At 43.8% G+C, this 13490-nt stretch overlaps 1 protein-coding gene across 4 annotated transcripts in view; it reads left to right on the plus strand.

Annotated features, from left to right (window-relative positions):
• Positions 1-340: 340 nt before the first annotated feature.
• Positions 341-13490, plus strand: part of rilpl1 (Rab interacting lysosomal protein-like 1) — a 63314-nt gene continuing 50164 nt past the window's right edge. For 2 of the 4 annotated variants that reach the window (XM_060843323.1, XM_060843327.1), the window contains exon 1: positions 421-975. In XM_060843323.1, the coding sequence (XP_060699306.1) occupies positions 688-975 (288 nt within the window). In that variant the 5' untranslated portion in view covers positions 421-687. Of the gene's footprint in view, positions 976-13490 lie in introns of all 4 variants that reach the window. The other 2 variants (XM_060843324.1, XM_060843326.1) reach the window with 2 other exon arrangements.

Here is a 13490-nt window from a genome sequence, read left to right on the forward strand (position 1 = left end):
CAGGTCACCCAATGGTGCACAGTGTGATGTCCTTTGCTGTTTGTCTAACAACTCTTTGTTCATAAATTGATGTTCCTGCTGTAGAGTGTTGCTGCTGTGGCGAGCGCTATCGCTGTGGCACTTAATCCATTTCTATTTCTGGGGACTGGTGAAGTCTTGGAACTGATTGATGGTTGTTCTGTGCTCCAGCATTTGCAGTTGTTCGTTTTAAATGATCAGAGAAGTGGTTTGCAGTTTACTGAGTTCTTGTTAGTTCCAATCCTTACAGAAACCTTCATGTTCTCCTCCCTGAGGCAGTGTGTCGGGAGTTTAATTCCTGGGGGGTGGAGGAGTAGCTCATTCCAAGCAGGCAGCTTGTTGCTCTCTGGTGGTGAGCTGTGTTTTCCTGGGATCCTCTTTCCGCTGGCTGGAAGCTTGGGAGAAGTATGCAGCCCCTCCCGTATCCGGGGGTGGGGGCAGGCTCATGCGCAAAGCTGACTCCAGACTCCCTCGGCCTGGGAATGTCTGTTTCCAGTGCACTTTATCGGAATTTCAGGCAGGATGTTCCCAGGGAAGTCCTAGTCCAGGGAGGGAACTGTTTGGAGAAGAAAGACTAAACAACAGCAGGGAGAGGAAGGGTTCTTTTCCAAGTTTCGATGCAGGAAGGTTAGGAAAAGGCGAGCAGACAAAGGGAGGGGGGGACACAGCATGGAAGGAGCGGTGTCTGCACTCGACAAGACCGCCACTGAGCTCTCGGTGATGGACGTCTACGACATTGCGGCGGTGGTCGGACAGGAATTTGAGCGCATCATCGACGTATTCGGCTGCGAGGCGATCGCCAAACTGATGCCGAAAGTGGTGCGGGTTCTGGAGATGCTCGAGGTGTTGGTGAGCCGCAACAACATGAACCCAGAGATTGACGAACTGCGCCTGGAGTTGGACCGGCTGAGGGTGGAGAGGATGGACCGCATCGAGAAGGAGAGGAAACACCAGCAGGTCAGAGCCCGGGGGAGGGGGGAGGGGGAGATAAATACAGGACTGCTGTTTCCAAAACACACTGCCTGTGATGGAAACCCTCCAGGGAGTGAGGCTGAGCCGACCACAACAAAGCTGGCTTTGCTAAAACTCCTGACCACTTTTTCCGAGTAACAGTCTGCTGGAAGGCGATTGTAGATAGTCATTTTTTCGTTTAAATTTGCAAATGGAATGTTTTCAGGAACAAACAAGAGCCACTAGATCAGTTACCGTCTAATCTCACTTTTTTTCAATATCTCACTCATTCCTGTCTCTAATATCACACACGCTCCTTCGCTCCCCACACTCTTTAATATGCCACACAATCTAATCACACTCACTCCTTCCTGTTCTCCTCATACTTGCTCTCTCCTCTGTTCTGTTCCCACTCGATCTCCTCCATCACTCCCCAAAGTGTTGAATATACCACAGTCTAAGTCCCCTCTGTACAATCCACCACCTCTCATCACACTCTCCACAACCTTTCATATTCCTCTCCCTTGAGATTTCAACATTTAGTCTGCTCTGTTTGTGAAGAATGTTTTCCTGAACCTCCACTCTAATTTCCATTATGCACTCCTATAATTTAAAAGGTTTTAAGTGACATAAATAGAAATTTTAAAAATACAAAATATGCAAGGGAGTTCTAGCAAAATAGCCACTTGTTAAATTCTTTCACAGGAAGAGGGCATTGCTGGCTAGGCCTATATTTATTGCTACCCCGAAATGCTCAGAGGGCAAGTCATGGACATGTGCAGCACAGAAACAGACCCTTCAGTCCAACCTGTCCATGCCGACCAGATATCCCAACCCAATCTAGTCCCACCTGCCAGCACCCGGCCCATATCCCTCCAAACCCTTACTATTCATATACCCATCCAAATGTCTTTTAAATGCTGCAATTGTATTAGCCTCCTCCACCACTTCCTCTGGCAGCTCATTCCATACATGTACCACCCTCTGCATGAAAAAGTTGCCCCTTAGGTTCCTTTTATATCTTTCCCCTCTCATCCTAAACCTATGCCCTCTAGTTCTGGACTCCCCCGCTCAGGGAAGAGACTGTCTGTTTATCCTATCCATACCCCTCATGATTTTATAAACATCTGTAAGGTCACCCCTCAGCCTCCGACGGTCCAGGGAAAACAGCCCTATTCAACATCTCCCTATAGCTCATGAGAGTCACTGTGGATCTGGGTTCATATGTAGGACACAACAGGTAAGGATAGCAATTTCTTTCCCCTCGGAACATTAGTAAATCAAATGGGTTTTTCTGACAATAGATTCATGGTCATCATTTGACTCTTAATTCCAGATTTTTATTGATTTCAAATTCCACCATTTGCTGTTGTGGGATTCAAACCTAGGTCCCCAGAATGTTACCTGGGTCTCTGCATCAACAGTCCAGTGATAATACCACCAAATCATCACCTCTTTCTATGATACTGGAATGGATCAAAAATAATTTACTGTTTAAATTATGATCACTGATTGTGAGGTTTTAAGTTAATTCATAAGATGTAGGTGTCATTGACTGGAGCAGCCTTTATTGCCCATCCTCCCTAACTGGGCAAGGTGGTGGTGAACTGCTGTTTTGAATTTACTACTGTCCATTTGGTGTGAATATACCGACATGCTGTTAGGGAGGGTGCTCCAGGATATTGATCCAGTGACAAGGAAGCAGCAGCATCAGGATGATATGTGGTTTGGTGGGGAATTTGCGACTGGTGGTTTCCCCATGAATATGCTGCCTGATTAGACTACTTACAGCGTGGGAACAGGCTCTTCGGCCCAACAAGTCCACACCGACCCGCTGAATAGCAACCCACCCAGACCCATTCCCCTACATTTACCCCCTCACCTTACACTACAGGCAAGTTAGCATGGACAATTCACCTAACCTGCACATTTTTTTGGACTGTGGGGGGAAATTGAAGCACCCGGAGGAAACCCACGCAGACGGGGAGAGAGTGCAAACTCCACACAGACAGTTGCCTGAAGCGGGAATTGAACCCGGGTGTTTGGCACTGTGAGGCAGCAGTGCTAACCACTGTGCCACCCACTAGGTGGTAGAGATTGCTGATTTGGACTATTCGGTTAAAGGAATCTTGGTACATTTGCACAGTGCATTTTGGAGATGGTACACATTATGACCACTGTGTTGCTGGGGAAGGGAGTGAATATTGCATGCTGCTAAAGGAGTCTGACTGTGTGCACCTTGAACCTGGTACACACTGCTGCCACTGATTGGCTGTCCAACATCCTCTACACTCAATCAAGTTATGTTTTGGCATGGTGGTGTCAAGCTTCTTGAGTATTCTTGGAGCTGTACCCATCCAGGCAAGTGGGGAGTACTCCATCGCACTTGTGACTTGTGCATCATAGATGGTAGACAGGCTGTGGGGAGACAAGAGCAATATTTCTGCAAGGCTGCTGGGAAGTAGTGCACGGAGATTGGCATGCTGACGCTTCTAGAAGCTGTACCGTTCATGGGATTCTGTATCCTATGCAGCAGAGAACAAATGAGAGAAAATGTTAGACAGAAAATAGGTTATTTATTGCAGAACTTTTAACTTCTGACCTGCTTTTGTATCCTCAGTATTTACATGGGTGATCCAGCTCAATTTCTGGTCAGTGGGTGATGGTAATACCATTGAATCTCAATGGGCAATGGATGGATTCTCTCTTGTTGATAGACATTGCTAAGCACTTGCATGGCATAAATATTACATGTTAACTTATCATTCCAAGCCAGGACATACCTGTACAGTTTTCCACATTGCTCGGTGGATACCAGTGTTGCAACTGTACTGGAACAGCTTGACTCATGGTGCAGGCAGTTCACAGTGATGGTTGGAATGTAGTCAGTACACAGTGTTTTCAATGACCCTTCAACAGATCTAATGTGAGGTCATTGACCTGGAATGTTGACTTAGTGTCTCTATCTCCACAGGTATTGCCAGATCAGATGAATCTTTCCAGCATTTTCTGTTCACCTTTCCTCTCTGGAAGGTGTCAGTTGCTTTGAGGTCTAGTTCAATGACTGTCAGTTTCCAGAGTAGCTATAAATTATTTTGAGAATTTGATGGTGAGTGATAGCAAGCTATTCAGTCATTGATGGATAGGTTTATAGAGAAATCTGATTCAGCCTTCATTCAATGTGATCACACATGCACGCAATCGTTACAGGGTCCCATGGAAATTAAAATTACAGTGGAGTCCATAAGACACAGGAGTGGAAGTAAGGCCATTCAGCCCATCGAGTCCACTCCGCCTTTCAATCATGGCTGATGGGCATTTCAACTCCACTTACCAGCGTTCTCCCCGTAGCCCTTAATTCCTTGTGACATCAAGAATTTATCAATCTCTGCCTTGAAGACATTTAGCGTTCCCCCCTCCACTGCACTCTGCGGCAATGAATTCCACAGGCCCACCACTCTCTGGCTGAAGAAATGTCTCCGCAATTCTTTTCTGAATTGACCCCCTCTAATTCTAAGGCTGTGTCTATGGGTCCTAGTCTCCTCGCCTAATGGAAACAATTTCCTAGCGTCCACCCTTGCGAAGTGTGTCAATATTTATGGGGGTCAATGAAAACACCTACGTGCTTCTTACTTATGTAATGACTTTGTGAAAGAAAATCCCTCCAGGGCAATTTTTAAAATATATCTTCTTTCATGGTGGGCTGTGACCAGTGGAGTGCCACAAGGATCGGTGCTGGGTCCACTACTTTTTGTCATTTACATAAATGATTTGGATGCGAGCATTAGAGGTATAGTTAGTAAGTTTGCAGATGACACCAACATTGGAAGTGTAGGGTACAGCAACGGTTACCTTCAATTACAGCGGGATCTTGATCAGATAGGCCAATGGGCTGAGGAGTAGCAGATGGCATTTAATTTAGATAAATGTAAGGTACTGCATTTTGGGAAAGCAAATCTTAGCAGGATTTATATTCTTAATGGTAAGGTCTTAGGGAGTATTGCTGAACAAAGAAACCACGGCGTGCAGGTTCATAACTCCTTGAAAGTGGAATCGCAGGTAGATAGGATAGTGATGAAAACGATTGGTATGCTTTCCTTTATCGGTCAGAGTATTGAGTACAGGAGTTGGGAGGTTATGTTGTGGCTGTACAGGACATTGATTAGACCACTTTTGGAATATTGCGTACGATTCTGGTCTGTTCTATTGGAAAGATGTTGTGAAACTTGAAAGGATTCAGAAAAGATTTACAAGGATGTTGCCAGGGTTGGAAGATTTGAGCTATAGGGAGAGGCTGAACAGGCTGGGGCTGTTTTCCCTGAAGCGTCAGAGGCTGAGGGGTGACCCTAGAGGTTGATAAAATCATAAGGGGCATGGTTAGGATAAACAGATAAAGTCTTTTCCCTGTGGTCAGGGTGTCCAGAACTAGAGGGCATAGGTTTAGGGTGAGAGGGGAAAAAATTTAAAAGGTACCTAAGGGGCGACTTTTTCACCCAGAGGGTGGTGCGTGTACGGTATGAGCTGCCAGAGGGTGTGGTGGAGACTAGTAGAATTGCAGCATTTAAAAGGCATCTGGATGGGTATATGAATAGGAAGGGTTTGGAGGGATATGGGCCAGGTGCTGGCAGGTGGGACTAGATTGGGTTGGGATATCGGGTTGGACCGAAGGGTCTGTTTCCATCTCTATGACTCAATGAAATTAGTGAATCAGATCAGCTTTTATGTTAATCAAAGAAAGTTTCTTGGTCACGACTACTGAGACTGGCTTTCAATTCTGAACTTTTAAAATAATTTTTAAAGCATAGGACTGTGGAAGGAATTTTTGCAGTTTTGGAAACAAGTTCTTGCAACTCAATGAAAGTTTGTTTATACTGCTGCTTTGTAAGAAGATGGAGGAAGGAGTGATAAAATACCCTGTACCCTGTATTGGGATATGTGTGCTGAGTGTCATTGGTTGAGCAGCAGGCTGCTGATTGTTCAGTGCAGTTGTGACTAGTTGTGGATTCTGGAAATCACCAGCCTGACGATAGCTCTCTGGCTCCTGAACAGGCGAACCTGCTTGAGTGTTTCATTAGTTCCAGAGAGTCTTTGGACTTGATGTTAATTGTGTTTCTTTTTGTATTGATGTTGTTAGACCGACTGAGTTTCTCCAGTATATTCCGTTTTTATTTCAGGTTTTCAGCATCTGCAGTATTTTGCTTTAGTTTGATGTATTGGAATAGCCAGCCCTTCAGAAGAAACACTTTGGTAACCATTAGTGCAGTTTGTATGAATCTTGTGTTTGAAACTCGATTGTTCAATTGAAATATTCTTGTATAAAACAAAATCCTCAAGGTCACTCATGGTGAAAGCAAAATTCTTGTGTTAGGTTTGGTATTTCCGGGAGTATTAACAAGAGGATAAATGCGAGCAGCATTGGAGACTAATTCCATTGATTGTGGATTGTGATGTGTCTGTGGATTATAAAAACTGTCATTAGTAAAGCTTTGCTGATACAGATTTAGTCCTTTTGAACTCATCTGGTTGAAACTGGTCGTGAGAAATATGGCCTGTGGAGAAAACAGCCTCGCACAAGAAACAAATAGTGTAGCATCAGAAGCATTACTTTGGCTTTCTGCGGCATAAATAAAGTGGTAATTATGGTCTTTCATTAAAAAGCAAGTGACCCCTTCCACTACTTCTCCCCTCAGATGTAGTTTAGTGTGCCTGTCTTATTTAGGAAACCCAGTTTCCGGTGAATGGGAATATCGTCTAAAATCCATTCAACATTTAGAAAAGAAATTTCCACTGGGCATATTACAGTTATCTATCCAGGATTACTCAAAAAGATCTGTAGACTCCTGGGGGTACGTTGAGAATCTGCAGGACAGTTGCTGTAAAAGTGCTTGCTGAAGACCCAGCCTTGAGATGGATGGGGGAACTATGGTCTGAACTATGCAATTGGATACCAGAGATGTGTTATGTCAGACTGGAGAGGGATGCAGAACGTGACTGACTCTGACTCTGGGCAAAGCAGTGTCTTGGCTGGCACTGCTTGGATGGAACAGACATAGAGGTGTACCGAAAGTGCCTGGAAGATCACCATGTCGTCCCACAGTTACCGAAGGAGTCAGAACCTGATGAGTTCAGCCGCCTTCATGGTGGTGGGGTTTGGGGTGTAAATATTTAATTACGATATACTTATTCTGAAAGGGTGGCAGCACACAAGGTTACCCAGGAAGCTACATTCCACAATATAAAGGTCTGCTCCACAATAAACATTAATTTACTTGAAATGGGATTCTAAAAAGAAAGTGATTTGGAGCAGAAACAGGAATGCTATTTTAATGCAGTGGGACTAGAAGGATGGCATTTAGCTCCAAAAGACTCTTTCTTCATTTGGTCCACTTTTGGTTGATCCATATTCAGCTCTATGTTTTCTTGATAGTTTGATCTCAACAAAAAATATCAATTGAATTCAGCTGCGAGAAATTGTTGTTGCTGTTTGAGAAATCTAAAACATGGATGCACAGTTTCTCGATAAGGAGCTGATTGTTTAGGATTGTGATGAGGAGAAATTAGAGTTAACTTTTCAGTCCAGTGACCCTTCTTCAGAACTTGCTTCACTGGACTTGAAACATTAAGTCTGTTTTCTCGTCACAGATACTGCTGGGTTTCTGCAGCAATTTCTGTTTTTCTTTCCAGTTTCCAGCATCTGCAGTTCTTTGCTTTGATTTCAGAGATATTCCTTGATTTAAAAGGTTGGTAGTTGGCAGGTCTGTATTCTCTGGTTGAATACTTTTAAGACGAGGAGAGACCTTGGCCTTGGAATCAAAGGATAATGGGAAGTTGTTGGGAAGGTGTTGATGTCCTAGAACACCCCTGGTAGGACTGAATGGCAGAGCAGGCTTGTCATTCCTCCTCCTTCCCATTCAATTAGCTTGTAAGTGCCAAATGATCCCAGTTTCAACAGCATTTTGGAGAGAGATTTCTGCTTCCTTCCCCCCCCCCCCAAAAAAAAAGACAGAACTTGTAAAGTTAATTATAGGGCCCTGGGTAGTGTTGTTGAACAGAGAGATCTAGGAGTTCATGTATGTAGTTGGGATGACATGTTGAGGTTGTATAGAATGTTGGTGAGGCCATTTTTTGGAGTAATGTATACAGTTCTGGTCCCCTGCTATTGGAAGGAGAGGGCTCAGAAGCGATGTTGCCGGGACTGAAGGATTTGTGTAATAAAAAAAAGGCTGAATAGGCTGGGACCTTTTTCACTGGGCCAAAGGAGGTTGAGGGGTGACCTTAAAGAGGTTTGTAAAATCATTCTGGGCATAGATAAGGTGAATGGCAAAGGTCTTTTCTTCAGGGTGAGTGAGTTCAAACCAAGATGACATATTTTTAAGGGAAGAGTAGAAAGGTTTAAAAAGGGATCTAAAGAGCAAGGCCTCTCACTCGCTCTCGCACAATGATTCACATGTGGGATGAAGTGGTAGGTGCAGGTACAGTTACACCATTTAGAAGATATTTGGACAGGTACATGAGTAGGAAGAGTTTAAAGGGATATGGACCAAACACAGGCAAGTGGGTCTAGTTTGGTTTGGGAAGCCTGATTGGCATGGATGAGTTGGACCGGAGGGACTGTTTGCATTCTGAATGACTCTAACATCTCCCCTGAATAATATAAATGCATTTTATGGTTTTGCCCCTTGTCTGAATTTTTCCAAAGCAGGGACAGGATGGACACTATCAAATAAGGCTGTATTTGTAGCCAGTCCCACTATTAGGTAGAGTTCCTTGTGCAGAGGTGTGAAATTGGAAAACTCCAAAACTCATAGAAATGTGTCATTTATCAAACAAATCACCAAATCCTAGGTTTGGTGTGCAAGTCATGCCAATGCTTTATTTGCATTGCTTTCCACTAATATATGGATTCTAGTAAAATCAAGCATTCACGTTCTTCAACACATTATTTTGAATTGATTCCAAATTGAGACTGGGCAACTACATTTCATGGTTGCTGCCATTTAGTTGCCATTAGTAATGATTTTACATTGGCCTTGAGTCTTTTTGCTTCAATTTTCCGGTTGCCAAGTCGCTGAGAGTGTTGGGGTTGTTGTGGAACATCTTGGCGAGGTGAGCAGCGAGGTCTGGAGCACAGTCTTCACTGCCAATGCCAGAATGTTGTCAGGGCTTATAGTTACTAAGTCTACTCAAAGTTTGTCTCATTTGGCATGGTGATAGTGCCACACAACACAATGGAGGGTACTATCAGTCCTGAAGGCAGGACTTTGTCTCCACAAGGACTGTGCAGTGGTCACTCTTACTGATACTCTTATGGACAGTTGTTTCTACAGGTGGCAAATTGGTAAGGATGAAGTCAGGTATGCTTTTCTCTCTTGTTGGTTCCCTCACCACTTGCTGCAGATGTCCTTTAACTCAGTAGTATTGGTGCTGCTGAGCCATTCTTGATGGTGGACATTCGAGTTACCCGTCCAGTGTACATTGTCCATCTTTGCTACCATCATTACTTCCTCCAGGTTGTTTATATGATACCCAGTGGAGGTGAGCTAGTATTCTGAAGGTCCAAAAGCATTGTGGGTAGATGTATTTCACCAATGAAGTTCACTGGCCAATAGGCCCCCAAGTTGATAGAAATAACAGAACAGAGATAGGCCAATGGCACAATTCTCCTATTGTTAAATTCCACGTGTCACCTCTGAACTTAGTTCCTCTTACCTAATCAATATTATTTCTCCCTAATGTACTTAATCTAGATTCTGCTTAAATATTGCAATACTATTCACTGCTCGTGATGTAATAAGTTTCACATTCTTGCCACTATTTTGTTAGATGAACAAATAGGCATTTTTTTATCAGGAATAGGGCCCAGTAAACAAGCCGTAAATCTTCGCAAAGCCCTCCACCTCCACACAGGGAGAGACAGTGAACCTGAAATGGAGCTTGTAACAGTCAGCAGCAAAACTATTTCACATAATTAGCACCTTAAGAATGAACACATCTTATTTAGATCATCATCACATTCTCCAAAGCCTCCAAAAGTGACTCATAATGAAATGTTTTGAGCTGATTTGATTTTACTTGTTCAGGGGACGTGGGAATCACTGGCTCAGCCAGTATATATTGCCCATTTCTAATTACCATGGAGAAGGTGGTGCTGAGCTGTTGCGTTGAACTGCTGCAGTCCATGTGATGGAGGGGTACCCACTGTGCTCTTAGAAAGGAGTTTCAGAATATTGACCCGACAACACATGAAGGAAAAGCAATGTACTTCCAAGTTAGGATGATGGAAGGGAGCTTGCAGGGGTTACTATTCCTGTGTATCTACTGCCCTTGTCCTTCTGAATGGTGGTTGTTATAGGTTTGAAGGTGATGTCAGAGGAGCATTGCTGAGTTGCTGCACTATATTTTATCGATGGTACATTGCTGACCCTAGGATACTACTCTGAGGAATCTCTTGCAGAAATGTCCTCGAGCTGAGATGACTGCCCTCCAATAACCACAACCATCTTCCTTTGTGCTTGGTATGACTCGAAACAGCAGCAAGCTTTTCCCTATTTACCAATAACTCCAGTTTTGCTGGGCTCCTTGACACTACACTCTGTCAGATGTTGCTTTGATGTCAAGAACAGTCTCTCTCGCCTCACTTTCTTTGTTCATGTGTAGACCAAGGCTGTACTGAGGTCAGGAAAAGAATAGTTTTGGTGGAACCCAAGCTCATTGTCAATGACATTAAATACTATTGCTTATGACCCTTCCATCACTTCGAGAGTAGACATTAATTGACTGGATTGAATATGGAGAAAGTGAGGACTGCAGATGCTGGAGATCAAAACTGAAAATGTGTTGCTGGAAAAGCGCAGCAGGTCAGGCAGCATCCAAGGAGCAGGAGAATCGACGTTTCGGGCATGAGCCCTTCAGGATTGAATATGACCTGCTTTTCATGGACAGGACGTATCTCCGAAGTTTTCTTCACTGCTGAATAGATGCCACTTTTGTAGCTGTACTGGAACAATTTATCTAGGCGCTTGGCTAGTTTTGAAGAATACGTCTTCAGTACTATTGTCAGTGAGTTATCAGAGTCAAGATCAGAATGATGCTGGAAAAGCACAGCAGGTCAGGCAGCATCCGAGAAGCAGGAAAATCTATGTTTTAGGCAGGAGCCCTTTATCAGGAAGGGCTTTCGCCTAGTGTGTTATCAGAGCCTATAGCCTTTGCAGCATCTCGTGCCTATAGCCATTTATTGATAATAAATGGTATGAACCGAATGGGTGAAGCTGGCATCTGTGATGCTGGGGATCTCACGAGGAGACTGAAATAGATCATCCACTTGGCATTTATGGCTGGATGTAAATGCTTCAGCTTTGTCTTTTGCATAGATTTTGTAAAAAATCATTTGTGTGATGTGAGCTTTGCTGGCTGGCCGGCATTTATTCTCTGTCCCTAGTTGTCCTTGAGAAAGTTGTGGTGAGCTGCCACCTTGAACCTGTGCAGTCCACCTGGTCTGTTGCCCTCCATCTCCTGTTAGTTATTTCATTGAACTGTATCATTCTCAAGTGGAATGCCAGGTCTGCTGCACTTGCTGAGCTCTTAGAATGAAATGATGCAGTAATTGCAGAGAGTGTCCCCCACTGAACCCCACTCTGACTATACACACTCTCCCTCGACATTGCAGTGTGCCCTCAGTACTGTTCCATCTCTCAACCTCTGACCATGCAGTAACCCCTCCTCATTACTCCTGTTGACAGTGCAGCACACTCTGAATACTCAGGTGTTGACCTAGATTTTGCATTCAAATCCCTCAAGTGGGGCTTGAAAATCTCCAGCCTCTGATTTGGAGGTAGGTGTGATCCTCACTGAGCCAGAGTTGACTTACCATGTGCTGAAAGTTATCTGATGAGAAGAGAGTCTGGCAAAGAAAAGAGTGTATGGAAAGTTACAATCAAAAGCTGCTGAGTTAGTTTTAATGACTGGAGTTTTTGGTGTAATTTTAGCAGAATGCAAGTCCCAGGCCCGCTTTAAACATGATTGCATGTTTGGTAGTGAGCCGTTATCATGGGATGATGTTTGCACCAAAAACAACTGGCAGCAGTTCCGGGACCGTGCCAGCTCCTAAAATAACCTCTGGCTGAAATAATTGTTAATGTATAAACATCCAACCACAGCAAACAAAAAAAAAATACAAGCATGGACCACTTTCTAAACGGTGAGAAAATTTATGAAGCCAAAGTACAGAGGGATCTGGGAGTGCCAGTCGAGGATTCTCTAAATGTAAACATGCAGGTTGAATCTGTGATTAAGAAAGTGAATGCAATGTTGTCATTTATCTCAAGAGGGTTGGAATATAAAAGCAGAGATGTGCTACTGAGACTTTATAAAGCTCTGGTTAGGCCCCATTTGGAGTACTGTGTCCAGTTTTGGGCCCCACACCTCAGGAAGAACATACTGGCACTGGAACGTGTCCAGCGGAGATTCACACGGATGATCCTTGGAATAGTAGGTCTAACATATGAGGAACGGCTGAGGATCCTGGGATTGGAGTTCAGAAGGTTAAGGGGAGATCCAATAGAAACTTACAAGATACTACATGGCTTGGAAAGGGTGGATGCTAAGAAATTGTTTCTGTTAGGTGGGGAGACTAGGACCCGTGGACACGGCCTTAGAATTAGAGGGGTCAATTCAGAACAGAAAAGAGGAGACATTTCTTCAGCCAGAGAGTGGTGGGTCTGTGGAATTCATTGCCACGGAGTGCAGTGGAGGTCGGGACGCTAAATGTCTTCAAGGCAGAGATTGATAGATTCTTGTTGTCTCGAGGAATTAAGGGCTACGGGGAGAATGCTGGTAAGTGGAGTTGAAATGCCCATCAGCCATGATTGAATGGCAGCGTGGACTCGATGGGTGGAATGGCCTTGCTTCCACTCCTATGTCTTATGGTCTTATAATGACCTGGGCACCAGAAAGGCTTCTTTTCTAGCAAATCTCCAAAGGATTTAGAAACACCCACATTTTGAACTTGTGTGTTGCTGTGATCCAGACATGCAGGAGCTTATCTGTATACTGTATTATTAACCTTTACTGAGTGAGAAATTTCTTAAAGGGTGTGGTTGGGTAACTGGCTGTCCTCTTGGATCAGGTCAGTCTCATGTTCATGACACTGATTTTAAAACTGCCAAGTGCATCTGAATTTCTAATTGCCAAATGCAACAGCTCCTGTTGACTTGCTTTCATTTTCAGAACACTGTTAATTGTAAAACTCAGTAGCAATACAAATTTACCGTGCTGCAGTTGCTAGTGTGCAAAATGACTAATTGATTTGAAGTGGTGGCAGTCAGTGTCGTCGTTGTTTGATTTACAAGTGTTGGGGAGTTTGAGAATCTCTGTAAAGGTCTTGAATTTGTGAGCAATAATCTACTTTTGTAGTGTTGACAAATTGCAGATGGTAAGCATTGGGATCAGTAACTGCATTTCCTGCTTCAGTGGACACACATTTTTGACATTATTGTTCCAATGTTATTTTATTTTTCTTTTGT

Source organism: Hemiscyllium ocellatum, chromosome 24 (genome assembly GCF_020745735.1).
Source record: "Hemiscyllium ocellatum isolate sHemOce1 chromosome 24, sHemOce1.pat.X.cur, whole genome shotgun sequence".
NCBI lineage: Eukaryota > Metazoa > Chordata > Chondrichthyes > Orectolobiformes > Hemiscylliidae > Hemiscyllium > Hemiscyllium ocellatum.